This window comes from Apis cerana, linkage group LG2 (genome assembly GCF_029169275.1).
Source record: "Apis cerana isolate GH-2021 linkage group LG2, AcerK_1.0, whole genome shotgun sequence".
NCBI lineage: Eukaryota > Metazoa > Arthropoda > Insecta > Hymenoptera > Apidae > Apis > Apis cerana.
Window position 1 is genome coordinate 5276437 of NC_083853.1, and position 25625 is coordinate 5302061.

The window sequence follows — 25625 nt, forward strand, 5'->3', positions numbered from 1 at the left end:
TTTTCGAGCTTTTGTATTATATCTTTCCTGAGACGAATAATTTTTGTTTAAGAGTTTGTTTAAGAGAAAAAAGAGTCGAGAATTAAACGGGGATTCTTTCGTTTGATTAAACTATGATTATTGAATTAATGTTTAGTCGTTCCTCTTAAATATTCCATTTATTATTTTTGTTAAATTTTTACAAATGGCAACGATTGTTCAAGACATGATAAAATGATAAGATGGTAATCGAATAATTAAAATCTATTTCTGTATCATTTTTCAAAAATACAATTGTATTGCAAATCGTTCTTCTTTCTAACTTTCCAATTATTCCTCGAATCATCTGCCCGTGACCGTGCTCAACCATCGATAATAAATGAGAACGAGACAAAATCTCCTTGATTCCTTTAACCAGAAACGTAAAAGCTGCACCTACTTAAGTTTCTTTGCTTTGTAGAATTGAAACCACGAATTGGAGCGTAAAATTCGCGTTCCACATAACTCTATAAAAAAAAAACTACTTTTCTATCTAACCATGCAATTCATTCAACGTTAAAACGCAAATGTAAACGTATGTACCAAAGTTTAGAATCATCGAGATTCCCTGCTATTTTTATTAACGATTAAGAAATTTTATATCTCCTGATATTCTCTGAAATTCTAAAAAAAAAAAAAATACATTGATTGACTTCAAATTTTCGATCGATGGGATTCATATGAAAATTGAACATAACACCACAAAATTTTTCAAGAAATTTATATTTTAAAAAGGAATTTTCTTTACAATATATATTTAAATAATTATTGAAACGATACATTCCAAGAAACAAAATACAATTCTAATTTTAATGATCATCAATCCTTCAGTATACGCATACTTTTCTGAGTAATCGCGACCGACCAAGTGTGACAAAGCGTGCGTTTCTCGAGTTCACTTGACCGTGAACTTGCTGTCGACGGAAGGCCAACCTTTGATCCTCGATTCATCTTCTTTGATAGTCATCAGTCGTCTGAATGAAAAGTGAAAAGTGGACGTGGAAGCAACGGAGACGGCACACATATTTGCATCGGAGAAAGTCGCATCTCTCGTCCCCTCGCCTCTTTCTCTCACGGTGGTTGCGTGCTACATAATCGATGCATTAACACCTTGCATAACTCGATTTCGCGGTATTAATCATCTCATTACGCGGCCGTCTCGTGGAAACAGGATTCTACACGCGCGTGTGTGATAGCAAAATTTCTACGCCCGCCGGGAAATCTGGAGAAATTGAGAAGACAGGTATTAAACGTTTGAAAGAAGTAGGGTTGTAAAATAAAAAGTGTATAAAATTTGAAATAGAAATCATTCTTATGTAATATCTACAGTCGAACAGAAGAATAATTATTAAACATACTACGAATGCGAGAGATAAAAACGATATGTTATTACAATATTTCTCAATTATGCGTTTCTTCAAAACGAACTCGATCGTACGTATATTTTTCTTAATTCATAATTCATTTCATTCTCTTCATGCAAGAAAATTATATTAAATCTTTATCTTGCAAACGATTAACGATATTACTATTTCCAAAGAAATGAGACAATAATACGTTCAATCGATAACGAAATGTAAGACAGTTCCGTAATGACCGTTTTCAATCGTGACAAGATAATAATGCGCTCGAAATCCCTCGTTACGCATCGAGGCGTCTATCACACGGAAAAATTAAGATTCGCCACGAAGGATTCCACCGTTGGACCGTTATCGTAGAAGCTATTATGTTCCTCGGTTCGTTTCGACGAGTGTACAAGGTGGCTAAATTACGGTCTCTACGAGGAACAGATGAACGGTAACGCCTCCGTGAGGATCCCGTCTGACAGAGAATCACGATAGATCGAACGATGTATTCTTGCCAGAGGGAAGAGGACAGCTTCGTCATCGACAGTTGCTATGCAACGGTACTTATGTAAGTAGTACATGAGGCAAATTTCTTCGAGATGTTTACTATTTTTTTTATTTTTTTCCCCTCTTCTCCTTTCCGAGAGATTAATTTCTTTGGATTCTTTGGAATTCTTTTGAAATATATTCGTAAACCGAATATTATCACGGTAGTATAAAATATGATAGATTGAGTTATAAAAATAGATTACGTCTAATTTTCAATTAATTTTTTTTAATAATTAATAATCTCACTTCTAATGGAATATTGTTTTTTTCAATAGATCTATTGTTAATTACTATTGGAAAAATTGCAGTAATGTTAATTACCTTGAAATGTAATGTTCTATTACTTTAGAAGGAGTGAACGAGCTACCGTTACGACACTATCGGAGATTTTAACGCCTGCAAAAAGAGGCAGGAATACAATTTGTCGACCATGTAATCGATACTTGTTAAATTCCTGTAAAGTAAGATCTGTATTAGATTGGAAAGGAATCATTTATTTTTGGTTGATATAGAGAAAATTGTTATTTTTAATTAATGATACGAAATGTTGAATAATGTTATACATAATATGTAATAAATTCATATATATAATTTCACAAAATTAAATAAGTGAACAAAGGAGAATGTGATTTATTTGTACAAATTTTAAATTATTATAATAAAGAATTATTTAGTATTATTTTAAATAATCTGTATATTAATCCTCTTCTTTTTTATTACCTATATATTGACGAATCTCAATCAATAAATGATTCAGTGGATCGAAACAAAAAAAAAGAAATGAGAATTTTCCGAATGTACGATTTTTTTGAAATATTGCGTAATCTACATCGTCGATGTGATCGACGCATTTCGAATCAAACAGTGAATTGAGCAGTGAATTGATTTAACGATAGCCTCGTAATTTATGACATCCTCCATTCTTTGCCAAGGTTGCCCGTTCATCAAGCCTTTTTTCCTTCTTTTTTTTTACACAATATTCAGTATCAGTAACAAGTGCAATCACGAGATAGAAAGGAAGGGCCTCGGTTCAGCGAACACGGCGGAAACTGTCGCCATTCGTTCACGCGAAATCCATTCACCGCAAGTGTAACTCGTTTCACTTTTATAAATTATTATTATGGCGATCGATACTTTGCAATCTTTCGATATTCTGTAATATATATATATATAAATTAATATGGAATATTAATGCAATGGATAAGGGCGAAAGAATAATTTTGTTCGATTCGATAAAAATATTTATATGTGAGAGATAATTATTATTGTTATTAATGTTATTATTCCAGAAATGCGTTGGTTTCGTGGCCACGCCGAGGCGCCAAAACTTTTGAGCCTAAGTCCTCTTCAAGCTGACGAAGACCTTGACGGAGCATCTTACCACTTTCATGCTGCGTCTCAGTACAGAGGTAAGAATCGTGAGAAAACACCGATACAATTACCTCACTGCTTACACCAGGATGCAACGTGAACTTTCATAATCCAAATTACGATCATTCTAACGTTAATTAGCCGCTGATTAGCCATCTTGAAATCGAATGTAACTTTTTGCCCATACATACTGGTATCTATATTTCTCGAATATAAATTTTAACATGTTCAAAATTCTAAAAATAAATAAAATGAAATAAATTAAGGAATGTCAAGATTCAAAATCATGTAATTTGTAATTTTTAATCGAGTCTTAAGATACAATTTCAACAAGTATTCTCTGTTTAAACAATGAAAATCCCAATGAAAATAATATTGTTGCCCAATAAACAGGATATCCTCACCCACAAGGTTTTTCACACGAAATGTTTTTAATTAGATTCTAATTATGTTTATAAAATTATATTCAAATTATGTTTTACAACCATATTTCTTTGACGATTCAATTCGATTTCAACGAATTGGCTAAATCGCCAATACGTCTCGAAATTACTCATTTGGAATTTATACCATCTCCTTTCGATGTTGCTGCAATATTCACCGACTAATGTCGTGTTATTAGCTAATAGTATTGGCAGATTGGACGTAGATTATGTCTGTACCATCGAGATTTCATCTTCATCTAGGCGCGATTATTACTCGAGATTGCATCCACAAACACTCGTGCAAAAAAAAAAAGAAAAAAGTCTCATTGTTTCACATATGCTTATCCTTTAACGAAAATTCACTTTTATCTTCGCCATTTCATTTAATTCATTAATCCTTTTCTTTTCATTAATAAAAATAGATCTAGAAATTTAATACGTTAATCTTTTTTATAAAAACATTCTAAGATATACTTATAATAAATAATTAATAAAAAGATATTTTTTCCTTTTTTAATCTCCAAAGTATTGAGAGGCTTAAGATACTTATATTATAATTCCAAGAATTTGCTTGGTATTTTATTTTTCAATTAGAATTAACAATGTTACAAAATATTACGAAATGTTTTCTATGTCTCTATTTTATGATGAATACTTTACGTAGCATTAATGATTAATAAAATTAATATTTATTCAATCGTCAAATCGTCCATGCATTAGAATCATTCTGAAAATAAAAAAAATCAGGTCATTAATTACTGGCGGTAAAAAATTTATTTGACAGCATTATATTTATTTTTATGTACATACCTTGATAAATGGTGAATAATTATACGCGTAAATATTTCACCACTCCATCCTTAATGGATTAATAATCTCCGTATTTCGAGTCGGTTCTCTTCAAAAACGCAAAAGTTTCTCTCCGAGTCGATGCTCGTTTTTCGTGCGTCGTTTCATTAAAGCCTCTTTCGAAAGTGAAGAAACTTTGCATAGCCTCGTTAGCTTCGTGAGAGTCTCTTTTTATGAACCCAGTCTACGTTAGGCCACGAAACAGGAGAGATTTACCTCGTTCGTCATGATGAACTCAGCAACACGTGTTAAACGCGTGTTGCACGTATTGGAAAACATGTTAATGTGCTTAATAAGCCGATACTTTGTTAAAATATGTGAGAAGAGAATTACAATATGTTGATTGTATTCTTTCGAATCTTGGCTACTTGAAATTACTTGAAACTTCAGTTATTGACAATAAATATAATTATAAATATTTCATTAGTTTATATTTAATATAACAAGATAAGATGATCAAATTAATTTTCAAAGAAAAATTTATTACTAAATATGGAATTTATCTGAGACATCAATAATATTTTATTTTATCAACGACATACTTTATTTCTGCTACCAAATTGCAGATAATATTATTTTATCATATAAAACTGTTGTATCACGTCTTTACTTCAATTTTGCATATATCGTAATACGTCTCCTGTTTTGTTCAATTTAAATTATTCCAGTTTTTTTTTCAAAAACTTCTCATTAATTTTTTGTTCCCAGACAAAATTAACGATATGCAAACAAGCTGCATTCCAATATTATCTCTGTTAACGATAAAAAGCAAAAATCTGACGTTTCAATTAAAATTTTACACAATGAAGCAAAATATTGTATGTGATTCACGCATATAAAATTTAAAAAGAATTCGTAATAATTTGGAGAATCGATTTCACAATTCTTAGGATTTCAGCCGTACAAAAACATATTTTGCAAATCTTTGATCATTTATTTCATTTCCGTAAAAATTCCTGTATAACATCTATTTTTACCTCGTCTCATTCCAATCCGTCGTAAAATTACACCATCAGAAATTTCAAATATTTTATATTTTCTGTTTACTAGTCAATTTCTTGAATTTTTTAAACAAACATTGGATCAACAATTATTCGCACAGAATCACGTAATGTTTAACGAATTCTGAATAATAATTTCGTGTTATCAATGCAATCGGTGATATGACGGTATCATAAAATAATAATTGGATTAGCAGATACGTTCCTTTGAGTAAAACTGTGTGTTTAATCTCAGTGAGTATTTACATAGCCGACAAAGGAACACCCTCACAGGAAACCGCAGTGTTAGTCACTTCTATGAACACTGAGATAACATCATTGTGGTTTTTAGAACGATATATGTGTGAACCTGTCATTATTTTTATAGATATTTCATAATTCTTAATCGTGGAACTGAATCAATGACATCAATTTTAATCTGGCTAAAAGAAGATAAAAAGATAGAAAATTAAAACGTGTAATAGAAAATTTATGTTTTATGATGATAATAATTCAAATTGTCAAATAAAAATCAAATATTAAATAAGTATATTTGATACGAAATAAAACTTATTTTATAATAATACAAAAATACCTAGACGTAAAATATTAAAATTTAACACAAATGAATTGTAATCATTCGTGATAAAATATGATAAAATAAAAATATCAAAAGAAAATTGATTCTCGTACAAGTTTATTTTATTTAAAAAATAATCAAATATAAAAACGTTGAAAATTTAAAATGAATGGATCTTTATTACTGAAATTCATTTTATATTTTATATATCTCTAATTACGTTTTGTAATCAGAATATTTTATTTTCTTTATTTGGTATTCAGCAAGAATTTCTATATGCACGTAAACTTTTTCTTTCAATCTAAGAAACGAAATAGTTGGATTTTGCGAAGTCAGCTCGCATTCTAGACGAAAAGGTAGTGGCATTAGTGGCCAACATCAAGTTTGCAACGTTACGTGGACATTAACGGGTTTCTTCACGGCAAAAACGACCGGTGGTTAAAGATTTCGTAATGGTGTGTCGTTTGCGGGCGGGGAAATTGCGAATTATTTAAATCACTGTTTGAGGGAAAGGTTGGAAAAATTCTGCGGCATCAAGTTACTCTTCAAACTCAGTTGTGTGCAATATAAAATTCGAAGAGGCGTGTTTTTTGATCCTTATTTACTTTTGCATAAAGTATCGTGAAACTGAAATATCTTCCCAGAAGATTATTATGGTTATTTCTTTAATCTTTATGTTTCTTATTCTATATGTTTAAATAGCTTCATTTTTAAATTTTCCTCAAAACAATCTAATATTTTTTGTTTATAATTATTTATTATTAATTATTTTAAATATTATTGATGAAATAACAAAATTTATTGTATTTCGAATATCTTCATAATTTTCTCCATTAAATATAATTTATTATATGAAGAAAGAATTATAAAACGTATATTTTTATAAATATAAAATGAATTTATATGAATATTATACATTATATTCACATTATAATAAATAAACATTAATATCTTCTTCATAATATTCATTTACATTAATATCTTTTTTAAATTTCTTATATATCATAGAAAAAATAAAATTCTGTTAAATACCAATATTTGCAATAAAGCAATTAACACTATCATAAAATGTTAAGCATCATCAAACATTATCTTCAATAATTTTCATATTATTTTCTTAAAAAACAACTTACCACTTCACATATTAATTATTGTTATATCTCGCAAAATTTTAACAACTTATTTTCTAAAATAATTGCATAAATGATCGAAATTTTTGCCGTTAGAAATGTCAGAGTAGATTTAGCGAATTGCAGGAAATGTGTTACACGCGATATCTATATTTCTCGAGTATCGACGATAATGATAGAGAGTCGAGCTAAGAATTGCACGGTAAATAGACCTTTGGATCGTTCCGAAGGGGATTGAAGAAAACGTTTCACAACTAAAGAAAGTGGGGATCAATTTTGCAGTAAATGTAACACGACGAACTGGCATAAAAGGAAAGAGCTGCCAAAGAAAGACGAGCGGTGATTTTATTAAAACGTTACTTCCTGTATTCTTAAATTGAAATTCTGTAGATATTATAATAACAATTGCAAACTGATAAATTATCTTTTAAAATATAAATTATCGAAGAAATTGTAAAACGAAATTTACAAAACACTTTGCGAAATATATATAATAATAATAAATCTGTGAAATTATAAGTTATCTTCCAGGAAATAATTCGAATATTATCAAAGATAAATTGCAAAAACTTTATGAAATTTATATAACATAATAATTAATCTGTGAAGCGATAAGCTATCTTTTAGGAAGTAATATTGAAAATTATTTCTCTAAATTATTTCTCTCGATGAAAAATATTTTTTTTTCTAATAGATCCATTATTCAATTTTAATTGTAACTTGGATGATATACAAATCTTTCGATTAAAACATCTGAAATTTCGAATCTCAGTGTTGCAATTATTTATATTCTCTCAAATTCCAATGATTATTCTAAATATTATTACCTCGAAGTTCGCACGTAACGTCGCTTCCGATTCTCTCCTCTTCCAATTCCTCTACTAGTTTCGTGTGACTATTTTTATTATCGCTCGAGAGCAAAGCGCTCACGTGAATTGCTCATACGGGATGTCCTGTCTTCCACACATCCTGTACGATTCCTTGTCTTGAGCGTCTCCGCTCAAACTCATATACCGTCACGGTTCGAGGAAGGCGATCATTTTCGTCGCGGCTGTCACTGTTAAACGAAGTTTCGACTTGTACACACGCGTTTCGCACTCGTCGATCGTTTCCTTGGAACGATGACTAACAACGTTTGGTACGACAGAATGTTGTATGACGCGAACGACTCGAAGACAATTGTCGATATCCATCAATTTTTAAAATGTAATTCGCGTTAATTGTGTTTGATTAAAATTCGAATTTTCCATTCGACACGAATATTTTTTCGTCATTATATCTACTGATTTTTATAATTTGTGTTAAATTATAATTAAACAGATTTCGAATTGTTAAAATTTTTTTGTAATTGTAACTCGTTTTTTTTTAAAGGTAGTGATTTATTGAACGTGATTAAGAGTGATTTTTGTTATCAGTGATAAAGGTGGATTGTAATTCTTGACAATGATCTTGTGAAATACAACGATGTTTTTTGAATGTCGCCATAAATTTGAAACATTAAATGATAATTGAAGAATAATTTTGTTTCGGTGCAAGAGTGTGATGAGTTTTAATTGCATAATGATGATACATAGGAATATAAATTTATTAGTTGCAACAAATTAAAATTAAATATACGATTTATTTATGTATCAGCCTTTTTTTATATATTATTTGTTTGAATTATTAGTTGAGAAGAAATATATATATATATATACTTGGAAATAAAACAATTCTTAAAAATCAATTTTATTATATCATAATATTTTATTACTCTTAACTGAAATTTTATGTATATAATTTTCTAATTCAATTTTGAAAATGATTAAATACACGATAATTTTATGTATAATTGAATATTTGAAAAATTGCTATATGTAAATCTCGAATAAAATAGATTTCTATTGAATATTGAATATTGAATATTGAATATTGAATATTGAATATTGTTCAAATAGATTCAATATAAAATTATGATTAATTATTTTTACAGTCTTCCAGTCATTCAGTAAACTTGTCATGTTATGTCTAATTATTCATTTGATGTGTCAGTCACAAATATTCGTTTTACATTCATTGTGCAAAGTCTTAAAATCAGAAGTTTCAAAGGAAAGACAGTCTAGTAGTGATGAAATAGAGGTGTAAATAGCACTGACAAACATTTCAATGGGCATTATGAATACAGCAAAGAGATGTGCAAAGAATTCTCAATACTTTTCCTTGACAAAGCTTTTGAAATATAAAAATCTATTTATAATGTAATCACTTTGTAATTTACAACTACATTGTAATTTACAATTACTTCTCTCACAATATGATTAAAATTAAAATTAAAATTTACAAGTCATTAATTTTTTCTCAGTATCACTATTGTTCAAAAAAACTATCTGCTATGAGCTACTGTTATATAAAAAAAAAAATAATAAATAAACAAACTTTTAACTCTAAATGTTTGTACATCCATTTTTAATCTTGATTCAATTTTTAATAATTCCTTACTTTCTTTCATTTCCATTATTTGATAACTTAATCTTTTTTATTTAATCTTTATTATTCAAAATAATTCTTATTTAATAAAATATAAAACTTTAAAAAAAAATTCTACTTTTGTAATCATTCTAAGTAAAGCATAAAGCAATGTATTAAATCATTTTTCGTACCTTCACAGACTTGTCTCCGGTGCGATGGGCTCGCCGGAAGTCGTCGAGCTCCGAGTCGGAGCGGAACTGCTACAACGTGCAGACGTCGCAGGTGACCACCGAGCGGAGTCCCACCAAGAAGAACAAAAAGAGAATCCAGAAAGAGAGGCGGAGAGTCTGCGAGAAACGAAACCCGTTGTTGGACCGCGTGAAAAATACCAGGTTGAGCTTCTTCAAGGATCGAGATTCGGACGACGAGGAGCAAGAGGAAGACGAAGAGCCGGAGAAGCTGCAATTTCGTTCCATGTGCGAGTTAAACCAGCATGGCCTGACCAGAAACGAATTTCGTAGGTCGGTCTGTGAATCAGATTTAAAAGAGATCATCGAGGAGGAGAAAACTCAAGCAAAGAGGAAAAGACGGTCGAAATCGCAGAGCAGATTACCTCATCGAAAGCAACAAGAGGATCGCTCCTCGTTCTTGGGTCTACGATCATCCGTTGGCCAGAAGATGACGACTTTGTCCGATGATATAATCGAGGAAAGCGTTGGTCAACAGAATCGCAGGTGGCGGAAGAGCAGAGAGTTCGTTCAAGATCATCAGGCACCGAGGCGGTCCATGGTTCTAGAAGGTTCTACCAGCACCGAAGATGCAACGTTCAAAGATGGCTCTCAGTTTGACAGTATAACACCATCGAGCTGTTTGGCCGCCAAGTTTCGAGCAATGCAGGACAGGTATCTGAAAAGTTCCACCAGTAAGTTAATAGCGAAGATCTACAAGAAGGAGGGTAAGGACAAGGAAAGAAGAAGACTGAGGAGTTTCTCGTACGGCACTTTGCCCGGTCTCGAGGAGCTCAGAACGAATCCCCTTTACGAGGAACAGGATCAGGATGACAACGATTCCGGTATCCTGGACAACGACTCTGCCACCAGCTCTTTGCTCGACGACAGGTGCAGCAGCAGCGCCTCTGGATTGTTAACCACGCTCAATGATTCGTCCTTGAATTCACCACCTCAACTACCACCGAGGAAACCTTCGTCCTCCATCGTGGACGTTGAAAGAACAGCGAAGATGTTCTCCAGTTTGGACGTCTATTGCGGAAGGAACGAGGGAAGAGGTTGCAGGAAGGACGTGTCCAGGTTTAACGCTCTTGAAGATTCCTCGAGCCAGATCTGTCAGGCTGCGAACAACGAATTGATAGATCGACAGGATCGTGACAGCTCGAAATTGTCCGAAGAGAAGCACGTGATCGAGAGGTTGAACAGTAAAGACTGTTTGAGGTCGGAGAACTATCAAAGCTCTAGGCTTTCTGTTATCAGGAACAGATCTTACACCACGGAGACGATGGTCGTGAAGCTTCCTAGAGAGAGTTCGGATCAGTGTCTGGGCATCTTCATCGCGAAAACAGCGGAATCCAGTCCTGGTTACCTGGTGGCTCATGTAGTGCCTAATGGGTTGGCCGATAAAGAAGGTACTTTGAGGATAGGCGACGAAATTTTGATAGTTAATGGGAAGAGGCTACGAGGATTGAGCATGGCCGAGGCTAGGAAGATTCTTGGAAGCGGAAATGGACCTGGCGACGTGGACATCGTCGTCTCCAGGTACTCGGCTGTAGACCAGTCCCCTAAGAAGCTGACAGAGAGCAGCGTTGACTACGAGAACGTTCATATGGAGAATGGCCACGGTGTCATCGTGGAGAATTCACCTGGTACGCACTTCAGAAAACATCAGACGAAGCATCATCGGGACAGGAAGAACGAGTGTAACAGGACTGGTTCTTCGGACAAGGCTGTCGTGGAGAACGGTACGAGCTCTCAAAATGTTTCGAATTTTTGCACGCTGCCAAGGAGGCCTAGGAACACCGTCTCGACGTTCCTCACCGTCGTGTTTCAGAAGGGTCCTGGAAAGAAATCGCTGGGATTCACTATTGTGGGTGGAAGCGACAGTCCTAAGGGAAGCATCGGTGAGTAATTTATTTTCAATAATAACGATATTATTATTAAGACTCACGCGAGAAATGAAAATTTATCGAGATTTAATAATGATAATAATGAAAGGGAAATGAAATGAAAACATTTCATATCTACAAAAAATTTCTACTGATTTTTTTTTAAATAATATGGATAATTATAATTGTATTTTTTGTTATGTTTCCATTTGTGCGTTTCACATATTTGTTTTATCTATAAAAGAATGTTTACATTATTTTCTACCTTCAATCTATGCTATGTATTGTTTGTTATATATAAGATTAACAGTAACTATTTTGGGGGATAAATAATTAATATTGTATAAATTTGGTATAGATATTAATTTGTTAAATCCATGCTAATATTAAAGACTAATATAATATTAATTTTAAAGCTAGTTTTCATCAACGTGCTATTTTAATTTAAATGCAGTAAAAATGTTTAACAACTATTATCTATTATGCAAGGCAACGTCGTTAATATTCGTTGTTTAATACTATTATATAGCGTATTATCATTAAATGAATTAATTATTTAACTAATTCGAAAATAATATATATGATATATTACATATATATTCTAATAATAACATATTCTTTAAATTAATGTTAAAACTAATAAATAATTAAATTTTCTTTACAATAATTTCTTTAAAAAGATTTAAATTTTTAACAAGATTAAAGCGATACTATACTTTACTATAATTACTTGTTATTCAATTTATATTTAATCTCAAATTATGTAACTATATTAAAAATGTTTAAAGTTATATAATATTATTGTTAAATTTCAAAAATACTAACACAATATATCTAGAAATCTACCTCAAATTTCTAATGATTAAATGTATCAAAAATTTCCAAAACTTCAACATTCGTTAACATTTTACTTTGACGAAAATCTTTTCAACGTTTTAAAATTATTCTACATAAACTAGAACAATAAATAACATTATAAACACTTAAATATTAATCTAGTGTTAAACACTTCAATTCTGGCAACTCACCTGGAATTAACATAAGTATCTTAAACTTAACGATTAAACATATTCAATATTCATAAACAATATTTCTTCTTCAACATTTCAATATCAAAATACACTAAAACAAAATAACTTTATAAATATTATAAATATTATAAACCTTAACATTATTTATATCGTTTATACTATCGCATTTCAACTTGTTTAAACTTTTAACACGATAGAATATTATAACTTGCAAAAATTTCAAAATTTCTCCCTCGCTTCTATATATTATCCTGAATATTATATACTTTAACAAAATACTTTAAATCTCTGCAAAACTTGCAAAAACATATATATATTTAACATTTCGTTAAATATCTAAATTTAAATTGTATTACTTTGAAGGGAATACAAAATAAAATCACTTATATCTTAAAATCTTGTAAATTAAATAACATTTAAAACTGAATACTTGCACAACTTTTATATAAAATATAAAATCCCTAACATTAATATCAATACAAACGATCAAAATTCATTCGTGCAACACAATCTCTCAATCAGTACAGTATAGTATTTATAATTAAAATGATCGATAATCTTCATCCCTATCTAAATCCCTTCAATCCCCCATCCTAATCTAATCTCACTGCAAAAAGAATTCGTTGCTCCAAAAAATGATTTCCAAATAACCTGACCAAATAAAGATATCGATTTTCGAAAGGTGTATGCTCGCTTTCTATTTTTCTCGCGAAGCGGTACTCTTCGTGTTCGTGGACGTGCACGTTTAATGGTCGACCCGAGCAGAAATAGCTTAGAAACACCGACGTCGATTTCCCGGCACAACGTTTACAAGCTCGCCTCGACCGAACGCACGCCGCCTCTTGTCGATAAATTGCCTCCGCGTGTATACAAGCGGTCTCGAGTTTTACGCGCTCGTTACGCTACGATCCTAGGAAGAGCGTGGAACTTGCGTTTCGTAAGCACGCATCTGAAGTATCGGCGCGAGCTTCGAGTTGTTTTACATTCGTAAAGTGAAGGAGGGAGAGGTATATGCGTGGATGTAGTTCGCCTCTTGAACGATGAAGAGGATCGCCGTGAAATCGTTCGAACTAGTTTAGAGTCGAGAAAAGTTTTGGAGGGTTTGGAAATGTTTGGTTTAGTTTCTGTAATGTATACATATTTTTTTAGAGAGAGAGAGGAGGGGGATTGATGAGAGAGAGAAAGAATTGATTATTTGGATATTAATATTTTAAATTGTGGTATTATTTATGTTGAAATGATGTAATGAATTGAATATGATTATGGAACAGGAAAATGCAGGGAAGAAATTATTTGTATTTAAATTGTTAAAATAAGTTTGATTCGCGGTAATTCATTGTTTTAATTTTTACGTAAAATTAGGAATAGATTTTAATATAGTTCAAAGTATAATGTAGTTAATTCATATACGATAATATATTGTAAAGAATTAAATTTGTATAACAGATGGAGATCAAGTAGATACGACGCGGAGACAACGATTTAAAAAATTAATTTTGAAAGCATGACGAATTAGATGATTAAGATATTACGATTTTATTCATTTTAATTTCATTAGGAATATTTCTTTTTTAAAATACATTCTTTCAAAAGTAAATTAGTATCATAGAATTGTCCATTTATATTTTGTATTATCAAATTAATTTCAAAAAAGAAATAAGATTTTTAAATTTTATTTTTTCGTGCTAATAGATAAAAATCCAATAATTCAAATAAAAAAAAATAATAATATTTATCCTGTTTAAAAATACATAATTTATCACTATCGTCGCTAAAACAAAAATATGAAAATTAAATTTTAAAATAAAATTCAAAGGACAATTTTCCTCGCAAAGTTTTCAATTCAATTCATTAAATTCTCATAACGATACAAATTAAAATCTGAATCTTCTAAATTCTAGAATTCTAAATTTTAATTGTTATATAAAAATTTTTTCTACAAATTACAAATTGTTACGTTAAACACTACATTGTCAGAGCTTGTCTATAAAGTTTATTTATTAACACTATTCAATTTCATCAAATCGTATGTTAATAAATTATCTGCGAGTAAATAATTAATAATTATCACGTTAATAATATTTCTTTATCGAATTCATTTCGATTAATCGTTGCTTAGTTTCCTTTCTCTAATCCATAACACACTATACTATTCTATATAATTATGTTTGTTACAGGTATCTTTATAAAATCGGTATTGCCAGGGGGGCAAGCCGCAGAAGATGGCCGTTTGCGAGCAGGTGACGAGATTTTGGCAGTGAATGGCCATGTCTGTCACGACTTGACCCATAGAAAGGCCGTTCAGCTTTTCCGTAATATCAAAACTGGACCGGTTGCTTTGCACCTTTGTAGACGCATTAAAAATAAGGAACTACAGTGAGTACGGCAGTGTTATAGTTGCATATAGTTTTACAATTTAAATGATTGTATTAAAAAAAAAGGAGAAAAGAAAATTGAGTTAAAAGAATATGTATTATAAAATTGTATATTAGATATTCTCGTACTGATTATGTAAAAGTAGTAGGATTAATCATACTAATTTTTCAATTTTAAAGAGTAAAATATTTAAAATAGATATACGTATAAAATTGAATTTTTTTAAAAAATACGTTTTCGAGACAAAATTAATCAAAGGAAAATTGAATCTTTATTTAAAAAGTTTTATCTAATCTTTTGATTTTATTTTTCTAATATATTTCCCGAAAATTCTTAGTTTTTTATTTTACAATAAACGTATCGTAATATTCCAAAAATATGAATATTTATCTGATACAATATTATAAGTTTTAATACTTATTCAATACTTATTTCAATAATATTTTAATAATTGAATCCAAACTTTTACATAATCAATACGAAACATATATATATATTAATTATTTAATTATATAACACATTAAACTTTCAAAATAAAAATAGGATTTTAAATAATTCTTTATACTTTTTTTTCAGGACGACAAAGGCTAAGTCGTGCGCAGACCTTCTACTCGTCGACGCGTGAAGAAAATCTGTATAAGAAGATTGTAAAAACGAAGAAAATATTTCCGTGACCGTTGTAAAAATGAACTCGGGATCTGTACATATTGTAAATTTGTAAAATCTCTTGAAATAAAATTATTATTTAATAACTATCGAAAAATTACGTTGTCGATCGTTTCACATCATTTTGTTTCGCAAACAACAGATTCCTCAAGCACCTTAAAATTACGACCTCTTTATTGTCCTCTATAATAATAATAATAATAGTAATAATAGTAATAATAATAATAAAAATAATAATAATAAAAGAAATTGCATACAATAAATTCACGCTGTTTCAACGTACCTGTATAAAATCTTATAGTCATGATAATAATATAATAGAATAATAAAAATAATATAATAATAATAGTCAATAATAATCAATAATAATAACCATTCGATAATAAACTTAATCATTATGCAATTGCGACATCGCGTTAAATAAATTAATTGAAACAAACATCAAAGATCAAAGATTCGTTCTGATAGACTAGAATCCTAAAACTTCGTATGCAGCGAACGTTAGGTCGCTTAAAATCGATTCGAAAGAGCACTTCCGGTGGGCAGATTCGTCCACGTTGCCTCCTTCTCAGCATGGCGCGGATTTTTGCGTACTTTTTGGATACCTGTAACATACAAAATGTTTCTCTTATAGAATAATTAATTTTGTAACGTTATATATTTGAAAAATTATTTATTAGCAATAACATCCATTTTCATACTTTCATATAAAGTGATGAGTATATAGAGAGATATTAAATGATGTTCTTACGATTTTTTATATTAAATGTTTATGTGCTAAAGATCCAAAATTATTAACGTAAAATTATAATATTTTATGCTATTTTTAATAGGTAATAAAAAAAATTTATTTATTTATAAAATTAACTCATTTGCTATAGAATTTCAAATTGTAAAATGTTAATGTGATGAATTTTGTTTAATACCTGTGTCTCCTTGTGATTTCTAACTCGACAGGACCTTCCCTTACTGCCTTGAACAATTCGATTACTTCTTGATGAGTATAACCACGCAACACTTTTCCATTTAAACTTAAAATTTCGTCACCTGCAACAAAAATTCGAATATTGTATTAGTAAAATATATTCGTGAAGAATTAGAGAATCGAATTAATCAAACGATGCTCTGTTAACAAAAATTTATATATAAATCATCGATTTGATATTATTAATTTACAAGTAGAATATACATTTACAAAAACTTCAAAGATGAAGAAAAATATAGAAAACATGCTCAACGTGCAAAAATACGTAAGATATCCAAAAATATTCAAACAAATTAAACAAATTTCTATTCAAGATTATTTAATCATTGAAAAATATCAATAAATCTAATTTCTATACATCAACTTTTCCATTCGTTTCGATCTTTAGTATCGATCCTTCAAACGATACGTCCCGCGAATATGTCAACACCCTGTATATTTTGTCAATCATAATTCGAGAACCCAAAGAAACAAATCTCGTTCGACTCGAACTTCGAACGTTTCCAATTTTGGAACAGCTCGAACGGGGACTTAGCCTTTTGGCAGCAGGCGGAGATGCATCGATCCTGTACTTATGCAACCGAAACGACCGACGGCCCGTTATGCAAGCATGCGGCAGGGTGCAGTGGCACGAGGAAACCACGGACGTTCGCGTGCTCGTAAAAAGTGTCAGGATCGGTTGAAACTCGAAACGCGTTGCGTGAAACCTGCCTATAGAACGTGTTGCCGCCTACCGCGTCGGGAGCCATCGCAAAAATCGCGTAGAAGACAGGGACGACACGCGTGTGCGCGAAATTCGATTCGACGTCGACATCGCGGCTTTTCTTCCACGAGGAAACTTCCTCGTGTTCACTTTGATCGAACCCTTCTTTTTTCTTAAAAAAAAAAAAAAATTTGTCATCGAACATCTACACTTGTCTTTTTTTCTTTCTTTCTTTCGAATCGAAAAATCTATTCATTTGTCAAGATATGTTAAAATATTTTAGAAAGGAATTTAATAATAATTTCCTAATGATACGTTGGAATGTTCCGAAAAATATTTCAATTAAGAAGAATAATTAATTTAATTTATTCATTTTCTTTTTCGAGCCCTAATTAAAAAACTCAATTTGATTTCGATCGAATATCATTTAAACAGCAATACATATAAATGATCGAAATCGAAATTATATAAGAATAGCATCAAATATAAGATTCGAAACAAGCTGGTTCGATTAATTATTTATATACAAAATCACAATCTCTTTCAAAAAGAAAAACCATCAACAAACGGATATTCCAAACAAATCCAAATTCTCGAGTGTTTATTAAAATCTCCTAATTCAAACTTTCCAATCGATCCATCAAATTCATTTTCCCATCCCGTTTTCTCCACAAAATGAGCGCAATCGTGAGTTCCATTTAGGTTGGCAACGAAGAGAGCGACAGAAAAGATCCCGTTGACGAGGTTGACGGGGCCGAGCCAAGTCCAGTGGTGTGCTGTTATAAAAGGCGGGAAAAGAAAGAGTGGCAAAAAATGAAAAGAATGAAAAAGGAAAAGAAAGGGGGAGGAAGGCGGGAGAGAGAGGGAGAGGAAGCGAGGGAAAGAGATTGAACTCTGTTTAGAAATGCACGCGGCGACGTCAGGCTTTGGATTAAAGATTCGAGATGTGTTCGACGCGTCCATGGCGTGAATGCACGAGGAACGAGCGGCGAGTAAGTACGTGACGCATCGATCCACGCCGTGATCCTGAAATAGCGAACTATGTCGATGGAACGAGATCCTTGCGCGATCCAAGCACGAGGAATCTACGATCGATTGCGTCACGTTAACGTAGGAATGGTAACGTGAGAGATTACACTGCTGCGAGGCTAACACCGTAAAAGGAATAGAGGAGCTCGAGACAGATCCTTGAAAAGATAAGTGGTCCAACTGTCTTGCTGCACACGAATGCGTTTTGAATATCGAGTGACTTTTTAAGGAATTCAAAATTAATACACTTTTCACTCTGTTTAATCCTCTTTTCATCACACCGATATAAATAAAGATAATGTAGATACAATAAGAAGGATATTTAGATAGAAAAGAGTAACGAGAATTTATAGCAATCGAGAAATATCAAACAATAAAACTGATTAAAAGTTTTATCCTACCTTGAAACAATGACTTGGAGACATCAGCCTGGCCACCAGGAAAAACCCTTCTCACGAAGATGCCCATCTCACCACGAGGGCTGTCCCTACCACCCACTACACTGAAACCAAGACTAGGCTTGCCGTAGCCTTTCTCGAATTTGGCGATATGCCTCGTCAAATAATGTTGCGGCTCTGTGGCCGATTCCAAATTACTCTCACCGCCTTTTCGCTCCTTGGACACGCAGGAGAGCGGTAAAAAGTCTGGCCTTTTCGAGGATTGAACTACTTCGTCCGCGGTGGATTTGCCCGATTCCTCCGATTGTACTGTTTGCTTCGTTTCGCTGTCGATCAACGACAGATTGGAAAGATTCTTTGCATTTTCCAGGTACTCGTACTCCCCAGGTAAGGTCGGTGGGCTTACGTACACTTGTGGCACAGTCTCTTCGTACGCGGTCATCAAACGTATCTTGTTGCCCGTGAAGGATCTCAGAAACTCTTGGACCTCCTCGAGGCTCTCCAATGTCCTCAACTCTTTGCCTTCCACCTCCACGATCTCATCGCCCAGCCTTAGTCTTCCGTCTCTGTTTATTCAAATCGTATTTTGTTTTAGTGATTCATTAAGAGACCATCGTTGTAAAGTTGTAATGACAAAGATATCTTTATCCCCTACACGTTTCTATAATATTCAGATGCTCTCTAGCAAGATAATTCTCTTTCAACAATCTCTTACAACTATTCTAGACTGTCAAATATATAATTTAGATCTTCTTAGATCTTCCAGATGTAATATCTAAACTTACCTATGAGCTATTCCATCGCTCTCCAGCTGAACAACGATGTACCGCAGCTCGGGCAAGCGTTGCTGCGCCAACCGGATACCCAAGCTTTCCTTCGGGTCCCTCTTATGCAACTGCACCAACCGACATCTCCTCACTCTCTTAGGCGGCTGAATAATATCGCTAAGAAACCTAGTCTTGTCCTGTTGCAGTCTCATTCTATGAGGCGAAATGTCCAACGATTTGGACGAGTTTTGCAACGCGGTCAGCCCATTCCCACAAACTGGGAATTGGGAGTTCATCGCGGCATCGTCGTAAGTCTGATGTATGCTCGGCAACAATCTGCCAGAATTGCTCTGGTGCCACCTAAGCCCGTCTATACCGTCGTTCAACTCGGAATTTCCAGCTCTCATCACGCCCTCCGTTTCGGAGTTCTTCCTCGTCCTGGTTTCGTTGCTGTTCTCCTGTTCCTGGCACTCGCTCGGAGTGGAACTCCTTATAGGTTTCTCCAATTCCGAATCGACCACGCTGCTGGTGTCCGAGCTGTCCGTGCACTTCAGGCTCAAACCTTCGTTCTCAGAAGCAGCTGCTGACTCTCCTCTGGGTCCGTCGCTATCGTAGCCGGACTCGTTCGAGCTCACGTAATGAGAGGAGAGCCTCTGCTCGCCACTCGGGGCCGAGTTCCTCCTGTGTTTCCTCAACGTGGCCACCATGTCCAGGTCCACGTTCAAAGAGGACGTCTCCGAGAATCTAGCCTCGTTCATCCTTCCTGCGAAGTCCACTCTATCCTGGCCGCTCTCCGGATGCTGGACGCTCGCGTTCCCTCTAAGGGACATCGGGCTGCTGTCGTACGAGCTGTAACATCCGGTGTCCTCCTGCTGGAAGTTGTCGTCGATCCTCTCCAAGTGTCCCGGATTCAGACTGTACCTGTCCTCGCACCTGCTACTCGCACTCTTTCGAAACTCTGTGTAAGAGTTCCGCCCCGATTTCGAGGTGGACGGTTCCTTGTTGGGGCTCCCCCTGGACATATTCCCGTTCCTGGCTCGTCGTCGACCAAGCGTGGTCGTGCCCGTGTACGTGTCCTCGATCTTCAACGCAGGGAAGTGCTCCTCGGACGCAGTCTTGAACAGGCGCTCGTCTTTCGAGGCGAACGTGCTGTGACGTTCCTCGGGCAGGACGGAGAGTTTCGATCGCAGGAATGCGTACGGGAAGCTGGATTTCTTCGCCTCCTTGAAGTCGCAGCTGCTGCTCTTCCGCATGGGAGACTCGTTCCGCGATTGTCCAAAGTCGCACGGGCTGAAACTCGTTATGGGCCCGTTGTTCCCGAGCGGATACAGATTCGCGGAGGCGTCGTTCACGCGCTCGTCGAACGCTTCGTCGTTCTGACGGCCGGCCAGATTGTCGCAAGACACGGTCTTGTCTTTTCGATTAGCTATCTGAAGATCGATCCCCTCCGACGGATCGTCGCCTTTCACGTAGGTAGGGCTGGTGTTCAACTGGCTGGTGCTGCAACTTCGGAACAAATTCTCCTTCTCGCTCGTTTTCAACCTGTCCTCGATGTTCTGGGAGCGTCTGTTGCCCCTGGCCGAGTTCAACATCCCCGTCGAGCCCATGCGGATGAAGAAGGATTTGAAGGGCGAGGGTGATCTGTGAAACGTACCTCCAGGAATTCTCTTCTCCAGTTTGCTTTCCAGTTTGCTTTCCAGCTTCGCGTGCTCCGCCTGTAGCGGTTTCTCCGTTTTCGGATTTATATTGTTGTTGTTGTTGCTCGCTGCGGCGATGTTGTTATTGTTCCCGCTATTCCCTGTGTCGGGCCTCTCGGAAATGGAGCAGATCGTTTCGCGGGAACCAGCCCGACGGAACGAGTCTATCTTCTTGCTCATCCTTCGACCCCACACTCCAAAACTCGAGCCTGAAAGTAACACGAGAATTAGATAGATTCTGAATTCGGTTAATAATAATACTCTTCTTCTTCGCGTGGGAAAATTTAAACAGATTTTCTTTTCTCCCTTATTATCCATCGTCTCTTTGTCGATTAATCGTGTTCCAATAATCCTCTCCCGCCTCCCCAAAAAATTGACATCCAATTCTAATGAAACAATTCCTCGAGAAGGATTTCACGACGATGGTATCATCACCTTCGAATCTCCACACGGATTCGAAAAATTTCAAGGAATTTGAAGCCTCGGGCGTTCAGCTGCTCGAGGTCCCGGGCAACCGGGCAGAAGAAGAGATACCGGACCATCTCGCGGTACGAAAAACCATCCGTCGGCATCCTTATTCGCGGTCGACATATGGTCGCCCCCGAGAACAGGTAAAAGGAAGTCTCGAGTATGCAGAGAGCAGGTCGAGACGATGGTTCCGCGTATTTTGGGACTACTTTTTCGAGGTGTCAGCCGTCGTCGGTTAACGGGGCCGGGCCATTCGCTCCTATACGATGGGGAACGATTGTCAGGCTGCTCAGGTATCGGGTACACGTGTTTTGCGATAACGCAACGGAGAGGGTTTGGCTTCGTGATACGACCTCGTTAACCCGCTGCCTTCGCGTTTTCTTTAATGCGAGCTGTTCGCGCCACACTTCGTTATTTAACCGTTCGAGACGACGTGATAGATGGCGATGTATATATATATATACATACTTTGGACGAGATGGTGAAACGAGATATTAAGTATCTCTTAAGGTTGGGTTTTAGAGAGGTTGGGTTGTAGGTCAAGGATTAATTGGTTAATGGAAGTTAATGGAAGTGGAAACGAGGGAGGATGATAAACGTTGGAAAATTGTGTAAGTGATGGATAAGAGAGTTTCGCGGCGCGTGGAGATTGAAGATTTTTTTGAGGAGATTTTGGGATTGGAGAGAGGAATTTTATAGTATGATGTATGATTTATTAGATCATGAAAAGATTTTAGAACGTTGATGGTTATTAAGCTTCTGAGAGAGTTAGTAAAAATAAGAATAAATAAAAATAATATGGGAAAATATAGGTTTGCTATTGATTACGATTTCAAAAAAATATTCGTGGAAATTATTTGTAAAAGTTATTGTTACGTATTTGTAATATTATTTTAAAGGATAAATGGTGATAGGAAAAATATAGAATACGACTTTTTTTAATTAGAAAGAAGAAAAATTGTAGGAGAATTTCTAAAAGTTGAAAGTTCAGACCTCATTAACAAGACGACTTTTGCATTTCTGATATGATGAGAGGCCTTTGTAGGTTATAACGAGGAATATTCATGAATTGAGAAAAGGAACAAGTTCAAGTAATGCTTCACGCTCTGGAATTTAATATTTTCAATGAATGCAATCTCATAAATGATTGAATCGTGTCGATATTTCTAATAATACATTAGTCTATCATTTTAAAACTAAAATACAACGATGAAATGTTCGTCAAAATTAAATCATAATCATTTCTAATTATGACAAATGATCCTAATTAATTACTTAAAATAATAGTATGAATATTATGCCAATACACAGGAAACGAACAATTGATTTGATCAAAATTATAAGTATTTCGTTAATAAATGAAATTTTAAAAATTAAATCACTTCTTTCGAATCGTTCCATTTCAATCTTCAATTCCAAAATTGAAAAAAATCTTACTTCTTCGAGATAACCATTCTTATAAACACGTCCCCTCGACGTTATCATTTATTTTCTCGTTCAACTTACGGGCAAAGTATTACCCGCTAAAGCCTCGAATCACTTACTCGCCATATGGCGCCATTGTTCTCTAATACAAATTGAAAGATAAAAGAGGAAGAATAAATGGGAACGGAGCTGGGTAATTCTTCGAATTAATCTCGAGAGGGAGAGAATTCATGATAAATCGAACGCGGCGTGACAAGTGCGATGACTTACACTCTCATTAAGGTAACGAGTTGCATCCGTGCATCACGGGGCACAATTAAACCGTGAATGTGTTTCCATGCGCCACCAACGGCTATCAACGTCGTATACAGTTCGACCGCGATGACGCTCGGCGTCATCGCTTTATCCTTGATTAATTAGTTTCTTAATTAATCAAGCACGGAACACCGCTCGACGTGACGATAATTATGTTGAGCGACACGGTGAAAATGATTACCTTTGTTCGAGGAGTTACAGCGGAAGATATTGAGTTGATTCTTTGCGTGAAAAATTGACGTGAGTGATAGCGGGAAATTTAAATAAGGCTTTGGAATGTTTTCGAATTGATTGAACGATATATATATTTTTTTTTAATGAAATGTAATTATGAAGTTGTGAATGGAGATGTACATTTTCATCCACTATATTTTTTTACTAGATATTTGATGTAAATCATGAATTGTATACATATTTCTTAATAAAATTATTTATTATTTAATAATCTATAATTTTTGGATGAATTTAACCATGGTAAGATTTTTGTGATTTATAGATATATATGAAATATCGAGTGTGTTAATTCTTTAATTATTTCTTTAATATTTGTTCAATTTTATTCAGCGAGTGCTGAATTTATTACTGTGTTAGAGAAAGAATAAAAATTCATAAAATGTTACTTATATAATGTATAATATAACTTTGATTTGACAATTTTATTTTTTTTAGTAATTAAGTTTTAAGAGAAACGCAAACAAAATTATTGATCTTGGTATATAATATAAACGAAAGTTGCTATATATCTTTTTTCCATTATATAACAAAATGTCATATATTTGTAATAGCGCTCATATTTCTGCAAATCGTTTCCACTATTCGTCACGACGAGTGATTAATCTTCGTATTTCATTTAATGCCTCTTATTTCAACACCAAAGTCACGCCAGCATATTTCATTTCTCCTTGAAGTTTGGTTTTTATGACACTTAGTGTGCATCGCGCGTATAAATAAATTTATAAGGTAATATTCATCATTACTTTAATTTAATTAGTTTTTATATCGATGTACTATATAATTTTCCAGATGATTACATGCTATATAACACTATAAGCTTACTAAAACTTAAATTTTATGATATTATATGGTTTATAAATTTTTATTTTCAATTGTATTAATATCATTAAAAAGTAATTTTCCTTTTTAAATGTAAAAAAACTTAAGTGTAATCCTTTTCCTTATTACAAAGTATCAGCACATCCCTAATTATATGCCACTACAATCTCTTTCTCTATAATTTACCGAAATTAAATATACTCATTTATGATTTTTGCATTTTGTTCATACAATTTATAGAATTTTTATTGCAATTTATTTATTTTTGTAATAATTTATAAATATAAAATCAAATTTTAAATTAGAGAAAAATAACTAGATTCCAACAAAAGCTCTTCCCCTTCGGTCCCACAAATAACAATTTTTCCAAGAAGTTCAAATTGCAAAAATTTATCCCCTTTTAACGATTTTAACGATTTAATGCACATTTTAAATTATTTTCCATCTTTACATATACACCAACAAAAATAAAATCACCTTCTTCGATCACAATCTGCGTAGAATTTTAAATTCCAACAAATTTAATTAAATAACAATCCTAATTTTAACCCTATCCCGCATCCCCTAAATTATTTGCATTCCTCACACCAGCAAAATCCAGAATTTTCTTAATTGCCTTCTATAATTATAGTTTATATTTTATAATAACTAGAATCTAAAATACACATATTTATGATTACTTAACGAAAACGAAAGTCAAGAGAGGCATTCGTAATTAATATTATTAACGATCTTTCGCGCGACCTTATTAACCTACACTACCTACGTGAATCACGAGCTACGAAAACGAGAATTTTAGAATTTTTTACACGAGGCGGAAAACGTGTTCCATCGTAACCTTGTTTCAAACACGGTTGGTGCAACGAGTGCAACGTTAACACGCGATCCTGAAAACTCGCG

General features: G+C 33.7%; 2 protein-coding genes and 1 long non-coding RNA gene across 10 annotated transcripts in view; 1 reads left to right on the forward strand and 2 right to left on the reverse strand.

Moving 5' to 3' along the window:
• The window catches only part of LOC107994062 (partitioning defective 3 homolog), a 67797-nt gene extending 51815 nt beyond the window's left edge, over positions 1 to 15982 (forward strand). For 2 of the 4 annotated variants that reach the window (XM_017050821.3, XM_062071876.1), the window contains exons 2-5: positions 3203 to 3322; positions 9896 to 11827; positions 15021 to 15219; positions 15796 to 15982. In XM_017050821.3, coding sequence (XP_016906310.2) covers positions 3205 to 3322; positions 9896 to 11827; positions 15021 to 15219; positions 15796 to 15844 — 2298 coding nt within the window. In that variant the 5' untranslated portion in view covers positions 3203 to 3204 and the 3' untranslated portion in view covers positions 15845 to 15982. Of the gene's footprint in view, positions 1 to 3202; positions 3323 to 8262; positions 8455 to 9895; positions 11828 to 15020; positions 15220 to 15795 lie in introns of those variants that run through there. The other 2 variants (XM_062071877.1, XM_017050822.3) reach the window with 2 other exon arrangements.
• LOC107994063 (uncharacterized) lies at positions 723 to 8218 on the reverse strand. Of its 3 annotated transcripts, XR_001765245.3 has the most exons (5): positions 8076 to 8218; positions 4520 to 5981; positions 3356 to 4436; positions 2235 to 3066; positions 723 to 1240 (listed from the first exon to the last, which is right to left on the reverse strand). It is a non-coding gene; the product is annotated as an uncharacterized LOC107994063 (long non-coding RNA). The 3 variants fall into 3 exon arrangements; XR_009828955.1 differs by having other exon boundaries at positions 2235 to 4436; XR_009828956.1 differs by having other exon boundaries at positions 2235 to 4436; positions 4520 to 8001; positions 8076 to 8203.
• Positions 13995 to 25625, reverse strand: part of LOC107994060 (uncharacterized) — a 101776-nt gene continuing 90145 nt past the window's right edge. For all 3 annotated transcript variants that reach the window (XM_017050820.3, XM_017050819.3, XM_028664912.2), the window contains 4 exons: positions 19786 to 21673; positions 19004 to 19566; positions 16812 to 16932; positions 13995 to 16490 (listed from right to left, as the gene is read on the reverse strand). In XM_017050820.3, the coding sequence (XP_016906309.2) occupies positions 16454 to 16490; positions 16812 to 16932; positions 19004 to 19566; positions 19786 to 21673 (2609 nt within the window). In that variant the 3' untranslated portion in view covers positions 13995 to 16453. The remainder of the gene's footprint in view (positions 16491 to 16811; positions 16933 to 19003; positions 19567 to 19785; positions 21674 to 25625) is intronic.